The 14,678-nt window shown below is 29.4% G+C and overlaps 1 protein-coding gene across 5 annotated transcripts in view; it reads right to left on the minus strand.

Moving 5' to 3' along the window:
* The window catches only part of roq (roquin), a 108,312-nt gene that overhangs the window by 42,797 nt on the left and 50,837 nt on the right, over positions 1 to 14,678 (minus strand). For 3 of the 5 annotated variants that reach the window (XM_067284524.1, XM_067284525.1, XM_067284528.1), the window contains 7 exons: positions 11,717 to 11,917; positions 11,503 to 11,635; positions 11,184 to 11,415; positions 10,955 to 11,098; positions 6,360 to 6,439; positions 2,863 to 3,227; positions 788 to 922 (listed from right to left, as the gene is read on the minus strand). In XM_067284524.1, the coding sequence (XP_067140625.1) occupies positions 788 to 922; positions 2,863 to 3,227; positions 6,360 to 6,439; positions 10,955 to 11,098; positions 11,184 to 11,415; positions 11,503 to 11,635; positions 11,717 to 11,917 (1,290 nt within the window). The remainder of the gene's footprint in view (positions 1 to 787; positions 923 to 2,862; positions 3,228 to 6,359; positions 6,440 to 10,954; positions 11,099 to 11,183; positions 11,416 to 11,502; positions 11,636 to 11,716; positions 11,918 to 14,678) is intronic. The other 2 variants (XM_067284527.1, XM_067284526.1) reach the window with 2 other exon arrangements.

Consider the following 14,678-nt stretch of genomic DNA (forward strand, 5'->3'; position numbering starts at 1 on the left):
AATATTAGGATGAAAGGCAATGAATAGCCTGTCTAAAGTTATAAAACACAGACATATTTCTTTGAGAACCAAGGTCAAACTTGCAAATTCTCTTGTATTCCCTGTTATGATATACTCATGGCTGTAAATCATGGACATTATGTTAAAATGAAAGAAAGAAAATTGATTCCCTTGAGCTTTGGGGTTAGAAAAATTGTTGAGAATCCTTTGGATAGCCAAGAGAACCAACTATTCAATTATTAGACCTGAACATTCTCTTAAATCAAAAATCATGAGGCTAAAGATTTACTGTTTTGGCCATATTACATGTTCTAATTCAATGAAAAAGATGGCTTATGCTTGTCAAGGTAGAAGATGAATGAAGATGAAGTCATCAATGCACTAAATAAATAGATGGATGAATGGATGGTGTTTTAGAAGCTAAAGACAATAATCTTGAAAATCTTAAAGAACTTAATCAACTCAGATCCCATCAGAGGTCATTTATCCATTGAGTTGCCAGGAATCAAACACAACTCAATGGTACCTAATACAACACTCATTATTCAAATAAAACTGGTATATATTATAAAACTTTTCTCCTCTGTTCAAATTATATTATTTATATTTATCACTAGCAGTAGCCAACTAACCATAGCAACAAATTAATATTTTTTTCAGCAACATTATGTTCTTTTTAATAATGACAAAATTTACTTAGAAATTAAAACATTCTAAAAATATTTAAATAAAGGTCATAAATTTTAATAATAATAAAATTCTTAAGCATTACAAATGTTTAATTTACCATATTTTTTGATGAACAATTAATTATATTTCCTTGTGATGTAACTTCTTGCCTAATAAACTGTACTTTTTCTAACTGAGCCAGAAGTTCGCGTTTTCTTTGTTGAAGTGCTATTAAACTTTTTGATGATAAATTCTAAAATAAAACAAAACTTATTGAAATGCAAACCACAAATTGAAAATTTTAAACTAATCAATAAATAACATTTTTGTAATAATTACTGAAAAAATATTCAAATGCAGAACTTACAAATAAAAATTAATAAAAGAAAATATTTGAAAATAAAACTAAAAAATTTAAGATAAACTAAGCCTAAACAATAATGAACAATTTACCACTATATTTATTTATTTCAATTAAATGTGATAAATTTGATTTTTTTCAGATAGAAATAATTTGTCATAACTGTAAAAAAATATGACATTAATTATTTTATTAAACTATGATTATTCAGTCCATTGATATATTGGATCTAAAAATAAACTCACAAAGAATCAAAATTTTCTACTAAAATACAAAATATTGATTTTAACAAAACAGATCATGGCAAAGACCACAGTATTTTGAAGTACAGACATAACAAAATTATACTGCAAACTTTAAATTTTGCCAATCAATTCTTATACTTCAATTTATGAATTACTATTGAACTTCTGAGGGAAAATCCCAGTTTGTTAAAGTTCCTAATTACTTATTTTTGTTCAATTACATTTAGTTTAAGGCAACTATTAATGCTTCACACTCCTGACCACAAAACGAAAGTAACTTTAACATAAGCTGAAAACATATCATAAATCTAATAAATTTCATTATTGAATCATCATTACAGAATTGTTAGAACTAGAGTTATTGTCAGCAAGAAACACAATATTGATCCACAAGAGTATGTAAATGAGATAGATAGTAGTTATAATGTCATTATTCTCCAGATGGTGCAAAATCTGGAGAATAAGCAAAATGAGGAAGAACTTCTAATCGTAAATCCCTGATTTTTTGTTGAGTGATTTTTGCTGTATGGGACTTTACATTGACATGTTGAAAGATGATTCCTTTTTCTATTTTCTATTTCTAAACTCTGGATACCCTGATTAGTGTGACTTTATTTAACTTTTCCAACTGTTGCCAATAAAGATCTGCAGTAATCATTTAGCCAGGTTTTAACAGCTCAAAGTGCACCAAATCAGAGATACTCTATCACATGTCAAGAAACATCTTTTTTCTTGTGTATATTCAGTTTTAGAATTCCTTTTGATGTTTCTCTGACAGATAACCACTGCTTTTTCATATGCTTGGATTATCATATAGCACCCATTTTTCATCTACTGTGATGATATGTTCCAGAAAAAGTTCATTTGTATGTCTCAACAGCAATGAACTGCAGACAGAAATTTGCTGGAACTTTTGTTCATCAATTAATAAGTGTGGAACCCATTTCCCTACTTTGTAACCTTTCCAATTACTTTTAAGTGTACTTATGTTGTTGACCAAGAAGCACCAATTTTGCTAGCAACCTCTTCAATCAATTGTCCAGGGTTTTCTTTGACAATGACTTTCAAAACATCATGATCAATAATACTTGGTCTACCAGATCTGGGCGTATCTTTCAGACTAAAATCACCCTCACAAAATCTCGCAAACCACATCTGGCAAGTTCTTACTTGTATGGCTCCTTGATACACACTGATGTTTCTTGCTGCTTCTGTGGTCTTTAATCAACAATGAAATTCAAATAGCATACAGTGACATATGTGTTCTTCATTTGATTCAAACATTAAATTGAAACTTAATAAAAAAACATTTTTCAAAATATGTTTTAATGCAAAATCATTTATCTCAGCTTCTGCAACGTTATTGGATCATCTCGTCTATTTGTGTTTGTATAAAATTATATTTTTAAGCATAACATCAAATCAAAATAATAAGACCTATTATAAAATATATCTATCACCTTTACATCTATTATAATAATTTATTAAATAAAAACAGCAATGTTGCAAAAGTTTTCATTATTCAAAAATTTGAAAATAAAATTATTCAATATTGATGTATTTCTGTTTACAACTAAAATTACTAACCTGTATAGAATTTTGTTGTGGTCCACATATTTTCACTGTTGATGAAGGATTCTCTTCTATACTTGATACAAGGCCTACAGTAGAGATTGATAGTGATACTGTATCTTGAATTGTACATGGCTTGGAAATATGGCCTACATTAAGGCTAAGTTTTGTTGTAGGAAGAGCTGCAATAGCAGCAGGAATTATTCCCAATATTTGAGTATTAGCAGTAAGGGGAGGATAAGAATCTGAGTTTAAAATAGTACCACCAAAAGTATCTGCAGCAACATGATAAGTACCTGAAGGAGGAATTAGTTGAGAAGGCCCAATAGGTTGAAATGCTGGTGTTTCAGGATTAAGAGCATGTGATGTATTTTGAATATCTAAAAATATAAAATAAATTTCATAAATTTAATAAAACTTATATCAGATTCCACAAAAACAGATATTAAAAATATTTATCATTACATATGTTAAAACAAAACAATTTTTAGAAAATTTTCAAAAATTCTCAAGTAGACAATACTTTAAAAAGTATCGTCTCATTTTGTCTCTTTCACACATATCAAGAAATAACAACCATAATGGCCATTTTACAAAATGTATATATATATATATATTTTAATTGATTGTGACATCACCTAAGGAAAGATTTTAATATTTTACATATTGAGGAAGATGAGAAGCCTCCATAGAAAGGAATGAAATGAAAAGGACACTTTTTAAAAGTATTGTCTATTTGAGAAGTATTGTATATTTTCTAAGTTTATACTTATTGTCTTGGTCATTTTATCAAATACAGAACTATGTAAAAAATAATAAACATCTTTAAACTACAGTAAAACTTCTCTAACTTAAAGCTCCAAGAGGCAGGAAAACTGAATTACAGACAATTTGAGTTTGAAAACAATAGAATGAAAAATAGCAATTCTGAATCAGAACAGATTTCTATTTTTACCTCTCTTGCATTATATAAGGAATCTTTGATAGTTTTTTTGTTTTAAATAGCCCATGTAATACTTTTCAACAAAATGTTCAATGTAACTGTTGGAAAATAACATTTGCAGATAGTTCTTGAGATAAAGCAAAAAATCCTCTCACTTTGAACTGGAATGTTGTCTGCAAATGGGTGTTGGAGAGTATATACAATTAACTGTCTGAAAATTTCATTGAAATTTGATAATTAGTATCACTTTGAATAGAAATAAATACTAAAATTCAAGTCAGGAAAGTTGAAAGTAACATAAATCAGTGTCAGGACCATAAAACCTTCAATTTGGAGATGTTAAATCCCTGTGCTATTTCATTAAGATCTACTAAGTGCTTTGCTTTCTTTGAGTTAAAGAAATATTCAAGTTACAGAGACTTGAGTTAGAAAAGTTTTACTGTATTTAGTAATTCTCAACACTTAATATCTAAAAAGTTCTATTATTTACTACAGCAACTATAAATATAAACATCAGATATAACTATATAACTTTCCAAATTACTAACTATGAAAATTTTTAAGATAGAAAAATAATCTACAGAATGAGTGAAAAGTAACCAAACATTGAGAAATTGCTAAAATTTTCATAATAATAATAATAATAATGCAATCATAATAAAAAATGTGCACAAGTACTCAATTAATGGAATTTTATAATTCCCACATCAGTGGTGTGAGTAGTGACCAAGAAAGGCTGCACATGCAGTGGCAAAGAAAATGACCAACCACTTGTCTGTTCAGGAGTAAGACACAGAGTGCTACACCATGTGAAGAACCAATGCTATTGGTTCTTCACATGGTGTATCAATCTGTGTTGAATTGAAGCAATTGAAGGACCATGTGAATTTTTGCAAGTTTATGCTGGAGAAATTTAATGGTAAAACATTAAAAATAGTCACTAACATTCTGACAGGTAATAAAATCTGGATTTACTATTTTGATTCTGAAACTAAAAACTGGCACAAGCAGTGGGTAGCTGAAGGCAAGTACATCTCCATCAAGTTTTTCTAAGAGTAGTATTGGAAAAGTCATTGTCGCAGTTTACTTCTGCAATTGTGGCATCCTTCCACCTGTCATCCCAGAACAAGGTGCTACAGTAACCAAGTCACTTGAATAAGAATGTCCAAGATCCAAGCTACACAAAGATCCATCATGATCACGCTCCTAGACATAGTCAAAGTGACCAGCTCTTTGGAGTATTGAAAGTGGTCTAGCTTCCACATCCTGCTTATTCATCAAATCTAGTACCTTGTGATTTCTTCCTCTTCCCATGGATAAAGAGAAATTTGAATGGAAAGAAGTTGATTCAAAAGAGAACTGGTGAATGTGATTACAGCAGAGTTACTAAAGTTTTCAAAGGTGGATTTGCAAAGATGCTTCTCAAACTGGTTTTCAAGAATGAAGAAATGCATTGATTCCAATGGAAAATATTTTAAGAAATACAGATATTGATATGATTCTGTGTACAAAAACTGAATGATATCTCACAACAATAAGAAGTGTTCCATGAATTTTTTGACTAACTACCATAGCATGTCTTGTACAAATAAAATGTTTGTTGCTTGAAATGCCAGAAATGCTATAGTGGTATGTTTTAGTACTTTTTATGGAAATGCTTTCCACATATCCTGAAATATCATCATACTAGATTTGGTTGCATTTGGACTACTAAATATCTCTCCATAATAGGGGTACTTGAATAATAATCACCCAGTATATTGTAAAGTGTTCTCCCCAGAATTTTATATGGAAGATACAAAAATATTTTTTAAAATCAAAATATACAATTTTTCTTATTAAAATACAAAATTACTATATTTTAACATATTCAGTTATAAAATTAATCATTTTAATGTATAGGCCTAATAATGTTTATACAAAGATAATGTACTAGAAATGATAATCGACAATTCAAATCAATTAATCAAAATCAAAATTTTTGCTAAAACAATTTTTTTAATAACATTCCTTTATATAACCATATTTAAGCTTTTGTTTTTTCAATAAATAGTTATATATTTATAACATTAATGTCTAGCTTATTGTTGTTCAATACATTTCATAATATTAAAAGAAAGCACTATAATCATATTAACTGGAAGATTGACTTTAAAAATATTGCCTACAATAACATGATCTCACAATTTATGTGGCAATTTTTTTAAATTTCCATTTATCACATTATGTTCAAATTTTATTATATTGTAATTTATTTTAAAGTTTTTGTGTGTTTTTGTTAATATGATGAAATAATTGAGGAAGAAAGTATATCATCATTATAAAAACAAATATACTTTTGATAAAATTAAAATAATACTTTTTGTTACAGAATTGAGAAAATTTTAACAAAAAATGAAATGCATTCTGAATCCATTAATAGCAAGAAACTAAAAATTCAATGGTAACTGGATAATGATAATAAAATTATTAAAATTTAATATTTTGTATTTTCAATGTAATCAAGAATATATTTTGAATAATTTTTAATAATTTATTTTATTCTAAAATAAGACAGTGTAAAACTTACTATCTTTCAGGAAACGTCCTTCAAAAGCTAAGATACTATTTGAATCATCTACACCATAAATAGAATCTGTTGAAACCAAACTAAAATTTAAAAATTTTAAATCAGTTAGATTAAGTAATTGTATTCCTGTAATTAAAAATTTCATGAAAAAATAGTTTAAATTTTACAGAAATTAGATTCAAAGAACTTCAAAATCAATATCAGTATAATGTTAAATTAGTATAACATTAAAAATGATTTAATTTTCTTAAATTAATATCAAATGTAATTAATAAATATTGTTGAAATTACCAGTTTAAATATGAACAGGCACAAATGACACCATGTATAAATATTTGAAAATAAACACTTGAAATTGGCATAGAGTCATAGAAATTTTAACCAGATGGGATTTTACATTGCCATCATTAGATCTTCTACATTTGACACTTTTGTTCTGATAATGATGAAATGGAATGTAGTAATCTGATAATGGGAATGTAAAAATCCAAAAGCATGGTAATCTAATTAAATTTTATGACTTCTTCACCAGTTTTGAGTTTTTCTTTACAAATATTACCAGTTTATTTTAAATTTGATTTTAGGCTGATAAATTACTTAATGATTGAAATAATTATCACTACAGATAATCAATGTCGATATCTGTTAATTTAATAATGAGATAAATTTATAGTTTTAATTAATTAATTTTAAATCTGGAAAAGAACAGCTTAGAATAGGCCCCTTAATAAATTCTGAATAATAAGCATAATATACGTTGTCATTAATATCATCTTAAGTATACTAAACAGATTTCTTTTAAGCAATATGAATTTAAAAATTCACATATAACTAGTGATTACTCATTGTCATGTTATTTGAGTAATTCATTTAGCTCAAAATATATATCCAAAATATCCAATCAGTTGCAACTTACATATCCTGAAAAGGAGCATATACAAATATAAAATGAATTAATAATCAAAAACTTTAATATAATGTTAATATATTTAATATTACTGAAATTACTGATTATTGACAAGACTATGCCTTGTTTATAAAATCGTACATCCTGCTGTCTTATCAGCTTAGAGGAGTTGAAATTTGGAGAGTATTAGGTGCCTAAATCATGCATGCATAAAAAAACCAGACTTGTAGGTAGTCAGGGGACTGAGAACCGAAACACAATAAAATACAAAATGGCAACACTGTCTACAAACAGGCAGTAATGTGAGATTTGCACATGCGTTGCTGGTTGGTAAGTTGGAAATACGAATATTGCAAAATCGAATTTTGACAAACACGTGCGTTAGGAAGTTCGAAAAGCGAATGTTGCTAAATTGAATTTTGACAAACGAATCTTTGAAAAAAAACCCATTTATCTGTCCCATGTTATTCCCCACATATTTCTGGTCGCCATGTGCTAACCTCGACCAATTGACCAGAGATATCTTGTTTCATCATCGGAACTTTTTGAAACTAGATAGCGCGTCGTTTTAATTTATATTAAAACTAACTTCCGAAATAGAATTATTTTTTCTTTTTACATTTATTAATATATATATGTATATATTTAGTTTGTGCAAAATTAAAAAATAATTGTGAACAATACAATAGCCACCATCATTTTTTCAAAAACAGGAAATTTTCACATTGACAAAAATTCAACCCGGGGCATCATGCAATGGAGAGAAATTTTAACATTCTATAGGTTAATTTCAATGAAAATACATCGTGGAAGACCTCGTGGTCATGGCTGGCAAAGTTTGAATGATTGCACTCAAAACCAGCAATACTAAAGATGATTGGAGAATGAGAACAAGACCCACCGTGAGCGTCAAAGTGATCCCACTTAGTAGTGAGTCTCCGAGACATAGTCTTGTCCCAAATACAGCCTTGCCATTTTACTTGTATTTTTGATTTATTTTCAAAGTGGCTAATAAATTATTTAATGACTTAAATAACTTGAAAAACTTAATGCTGCAATATTTGAACTTTTTTATAATATGAACATTTTTCAATTCATAAATATGCAAGTGTGATATAGCCAAACTTTCTATATCAAAATTAGGCCTTAATATTGTCCAAGTTACATAATAATTGTTGTTCGTAGCTACCTGAGAAAGTCTCTTGTTACACTTTCTCGAAGGCAAAACAACGCTTTCCTGTGATCTATTAACTTCTGAACGGCCGATATCGTCTGTGGATATCACTAGAGATGGCCGGAGAAAGGCAGTCGTCACCAGTCCCTCAATGGAACATCATCTCTTATCTAGTGTCTAATTTAGTGCCAACAGATATACCTAGTTCTTGCGGATAATTCAGTTAAATGTATACTTCCTTGTCTACGGATACGTATTTTGAAGATGAACTCTATCTCAGAGGACTAAGATACTTTACTACACGATCAAGAACGATGAAGAGAACCTTTCCAGAACTAGCATCAGACTATTTTCGAACATCATCACCCCAAGGTATATATCGCCATGCGAAATTCTATGTAAACTCTCTCTCTCTCTCTGACCACGAAAGTACCTTAGATAGTTCCCTCTTTAACGAGGACTGCATATATTCTAACGTGATGTTTCAAATAAACGTTGTTTCGTTACCCTAATCTAATCTCTGCTTGAGTCACTTCCATATGCTGTCTCTCAATCAACTGACATTACAAATCCGCCCATCCGCTTACAGAGCCACTTGCGTGACCGTGCAACATTAATAACCGCCGTCTCAGCTTCTTGTTCCATGAAACATGGTGATGTCAAGCCTGACAAGGCATCAAAGAGGTGCTGACCCTCCAGTCACACAAGATCCTTATACATATTCTTTAATCCAGTAGTGGCCAACCTTTTTGGAAGCAAGGGCGCAATTAAAAATTTTCATGAACGTTGCAGGCGCAACAATATGTAATGACATTGTTGCCAGCCTGGCAACACCTTACAGTGCCCCAAGATTTTTTCTTATGTCTCCTGGTCAGCCATTCTGACCACGTGCACGGTACTGCTGATACACACTGTACTAGAGCTCCAAATAAATTTGTTTTACCTGTTAAATTCTGTGTTTATTTCGTCTAGAACCCAAAACATCATATATGTTTATTGTTAAAGTTATTTTTAATTTTTTTTAATTCTTAATTATACTTTCTTAATTTTTTTTTCATTTAATTTTTGTCATTTTTAATTTTGATTCTTTTTGATTTTATTTTATAGGTTAAAATAATAATAAAAATGTGTAATAACAATTTTATTAAATGACATTTATTACATAATACATGAAAAATTAATGAGAAGGTTGAGACTGTATTTTGTGACATAATTTTTCAAAATCAGAAGAGTAATTTGATACTGCTACTCTTAAACTATCATTCAAATTTTCATCCATATAGAGTTATTTAATATCTCAATAAATAATTACTTGAAAATTTCAATTAATAAATAAGTAATAAGTAATTTCAAGAAAATTCTGCTTAAAAGCTGGATCATGAAATTGATTGAAATTAAAAAATTATTTTAATTTATCAGGAATCATGTCGTTAAATAACCATTTAAAATCAATCAGATAATGTTTAATGTCACCTGTATCCTGTTAAAAACTGTTTAGGCAATTACTTTCTATCTCATCCAAATAACACAGTGTCTAGTATTTTATTCAGAACTGCCTTTGTTTTAAAAATATACTTAACTTCCAAACAATAATGTCATTGTATTCAATAAACATAGAATTATAAGACTTACTTCTAACTCAAAACCAAAAACTGTGCATAATTTGATAAAAAAATGTCCTTCACTAACATTTTTGAATCCAATGGTTTTATCTTCTTCAGATGAAAACGGACAAAATAAAACCTTAGTTGAAAAACCCAAAATAAAATGTTAGCGAAGGATGTTTTTTGTCAAATTATGCACAGTTTTTGGTTTTGAGTTAGAAGTAAGTCTTATATTTTACGGTGTGTTCCTTTGTGGTTTTGTTTTTAGAATTATGACTTTTTTTGTGAATACAGTCAAGATCGTAAACTTGCTGTAACACTTCCTACGATAACATCAGTAAATTGTAATCTCTGTAAGTTTTAACATAGAAAATGCAAGAGATTTATCCCAAAAGACGATTTCAGATTTTCCTGCAAGTTGTCATTTTAATAATCATTATATCTGATTAAATAATCAGTTGTTTGAATTTATTTCAGTACGTTTTTGGTACACATTATCATTGGTTTTTAAATAGTTTAAACAGATAACAGGTCATTTTTGTTATTAAATAGTTTTTTCATTCTAAAAATTAACAATTTTGAGATTTTAATAAATTTAGTTGTTAAACCTATTATAATATTGAATAATTTGTTTGGATGTAATTTTAAGAACTTGCCATGTTTACAAAATATAATTCTATTTGCTGAATATAAAGCTGTTTTCTTTAATATTTTTCTAAAATACAAAAAAGATAGCAGCTTTATTACAGTAAAAATTATCATGACTAGTTAAAAAAACTCAAAAAAATTATTATTCTATATTAATATCATACTAATTATATTTAAAAAAAACATGTTGTAATCAAAATTAGCTTTTAAAATGAAACTATTCTGAAAACATAATTTTAATAGTGAATTATTTTTCTCTTACTTCACAGAAATATTTGTTGATGGTGATCTTAGCCCATTAGGTGATGAAATAATTCCAGATTCTTTCCCCTGAACAGAAGAACTAGAAGTTCTAATAGGAGTAGAACCTCTATGATTTAAATTTCGTTTGTTTTTTGCTCTATATCTGGAAAAATATCAAATAAATTTCTTTAAGTAAATAAAATTTTCTGAAATTCTAAGCTTCCTAAATAGATTTATATTTTATATACTTTTCCATTTCTTCCTGAGAATGTGCAAAAGTGCAATTAGCTCCACGAGGACAACTTCCACGTTGAGTAAGATCTCTACACATACTTGTTTTATATTTTGCATTAAGATTTTGTCTATCTTCTTGTAACTTTCGGCTACCAAAGTTCTGAATAAATTCTACCAAACCTTTAACAACAATTCTTGCAGCTTCAAGTGCACTTTTTAAATCTTCCCAAGAAGGTACAACAGCATCTACATTAGAAATTGATTACATATTAAATTTTTGTTAAATGAACTACATATTCTAATTTCATTTTATAAAATACATTAAACAGTCACCTGGACTAGGATCAATTCCAGCAAGAAGTTCTAAATGAGAACGTAAAACAGAGAGATTCCCAGGATCACCTGTTCGTTGCAAAGCTATAACTAATTCTTGAACACTTTGAGAAAATGATTGTGGTGTTTGTAGCTAAAAATACATATTAAAAAGTTTTATATTTACAAAATTTAAACATTAATATATATGAAACATTTTAATATTTATATTAACCTTATCAATAATTGACTGCATATGTGATTTGTGTGCAGTATCACCATACAATAAAGATGACCATTGTTCCGGAGCAATTCTTAGACCAGCTTCAGTTGCTATCTGCACAATTTGTGCATCATGTTCTCGTCTTAATGCTTCATATGTACGAAATTCTTCTTTTAATTGCATTAGAGAAGAATCTCCTTCTCGTTTTGAAACCTATTAAATAAATTGTTTTAAAATTCTAACAAATTTTTAATATCAATAAATTATTATTATATAATATAAAAATAGAACAGAAATTAAATTGTCTTCATTCTTCTATCATGTCCAATCACCAGGAATAAAAGTTTTCCTTCACAGAGATGACTTTTTTATTTGAGGCTACATCTCTGCAAAATTCTGTAAAACAGTTAAACTTAGCTTCTATATTTTTATATTGTGAAATGTACCATCTGGCTTTTTATTTCAAGTTATTATTATTATTATGTTGGATTAAGTGAGATATACTCGGTTAATACCGGTGGCTGTGTACTATGCCGAACCAAAGTCAAGGCATAGTAATCAAAACAGAAATTAAAGAAATGTATCAGTGTGTGTGTCTGTATTCAAGAATTTTCTCACAATATGACATGTATTCAATATAGTGGCCTTCTGTAGTGTGATGTATGTGTTTCTATTCAATTGTAATGTGCCCAGGCTTTTGTGTAGTGTGTGTGGTATGACACCTGTAGAGGAGAGAACAACACGTACAATAAGCACCCTATCTATCCTCCACAGATGCCTTATTTCCTGGACAAGTTCTGTGTACTTGCTGACTTTTTCAGTGCATGTGTTTTGTACATTGTGAGTGTTTGGAATGGATATGTCTATAATGTATGTGATTTTGTGTTTGTCAATGAGTGTGATGTCTGGTCTGTTGTGGTAAATTGTTTTATCTGTGATTATGGCTCTGTCGTAGTGCATTTTGTGCGTGTTGTTTTCCAATACTGTCTGTGGAATGTATTTGTAGTATGGTTCGTGGATGTCTACTAATTTGTGTTTCTTTGCAAGCTCTTGGTGTATTATATTTGCTACTTGATTATGTCTGTGTAAATAATCTATCTGTGCCAAGAGCTCGCAACCAGAGGTGATGTGTTGTATAGTTTCTGGTATGATGTGACATTTTCTGCATGTGTCATTTGTGAGTGTTGCATCTTTGAGTATGTGTTTTCTGTAGTTTTTAGTATTTATGACCTGATCCTGTATGGCGATCATGAATCCTTCCATCTCCCCAAAGAGGCATCACCGAGCTAACCAGCTGTTTGACGCAATTTTGTCAACAAAATCCTGGGCCAGATCATAAGGATGCCTGCCATGAAGTGCCTTTCGAGCCCACAATTGTTTAATGGTGTCTATGCTTTTTATATGTTGTGTTGTGTCCATATGATGTGAGTGTAAGTTTAATGGTGTGTTATTTGAGTCTGCTAGAGTTGTTATTGTTGTTGTTATTATTATTATTATATTGCAAATGTTCTGCTCAGCTAATGCTGGTACCAAGTGCTATGCTGGACTAAAGTCAAAGCATAGCTACCCAAACAAGTATAACATTAAGCTTCAGTTTATTGGTGTACGAATCTGCCTAGAAACTTTCTAACAATGACATATATTCAATATTGCAGCTTTCTGTAATACAGTGGAACCTCAGTATACGTCTGCTTTAGAATACGTCTAATTCAGAATATGTCCTGCTGTTTGGACGAAACAAATTTTGCTGGGTATACGACTTTTGTTCGGTATACAACTTAATTCAATTATACGTGCCATCTACGAACAAGTAGCACTATCGGTGTACTAGACCAGACTTGACGTTCGCAGTCCCACAGTTTATAACTTTGTTAAATTTCTTCTGATTTTATTAATTTGTAAGTAAAATTTTATTATTTTTATTAATCATGAATTACAAAAAGGCAAATGAAAAGCAACAGAAAACTAAAAAAATGACTAGAATCACAATGAAACTGAAAAAAGAGATTGTTGAGAAATATGAAGGTGGCATGCGTGTTTGAGATTTAACTGTTGCATACCGTATTCCGAAAACGATGATATCGACAATCGTGAAAAATAAAGACATTATTAAATCTGCTAATGTTGCTAAAGGGTTTAATCAATTTCTAAACAGATTATTGGTATTAAGGAGAGTTTGATTTGATTTGATTTTGATTTAATGATTTAAATAATATAATACAATATACTGTAATAACTTTAAAAATCTATAATAAAATTTATTTTTTTATTAATGTGCTCAAACAGCGCTTAAATTATTTTACAATCCCATTAATATACCATATCAAGAGGAGTTTTTTTTACATGAGAACGGATTAATCATTTTTATATTACTTCTTATGGGAAAGGTTGGTTTGGTATACGTCCTATTCGGTATAAGTCCAAACATCAGGAACAGATTAAAATCGTATACCGAGGTTCCACTGTATATGTATGGTTTTATTAAGGTTTAATGTTTCTAGATTTTTGTGTAGTGTATGAGCTATGACACTATCTATCCTCCACAGATGCCTTATTCCATATAAGAGTGTAGTGTACTTGTTGATTTTTTTTCAATGGTTGTACTATTCATGTTATGAGTGTTTGGAATGGAGTTATCTTTTATATAAGCAATCTTATTGCATTTGTCCATAAAACTGATGTCAGGTCTATTGTGATGAATTGTTTTATCTGTAATTATGGTTCTGTCATAGTATATTTTGTATGTGTCATTTTCTATTACTGCCTGTGGAGTATATTTATAGTATGGTACCTGGGTGTTTAATAATCTGTACTTGTGTGCAAGCTCTTGGTATATAATATTTACTATTTGATTATGCCTATGTAAATAGTCTGTGCTAAGAGCTTGCATCAGAGATTACAGGCTGTATTGTTTCTGGCAGAATATGGCATTTTCTGCAAGAGTCATTTGTGAGTGATGTATCCTTCAGAATGT

This window comes from Centruroides vittatus, unplaced genomic scaffold (genome assembly GCF_030686945.1).
Source record: "Centruroides vittatus isolate TY-2023 unplaced genomic scaffold, ASM3068694v2 scaffold_1319, whole genome shotgun sequence".
In the NCBI taxonomy this organism is placed as follows: domain Eukaryota; kingdom Metazoa; phylum Arthropoda; class Arachnida; order Scorpiones; family Buthidae; genus Centruroides; species Centruroides vittatus.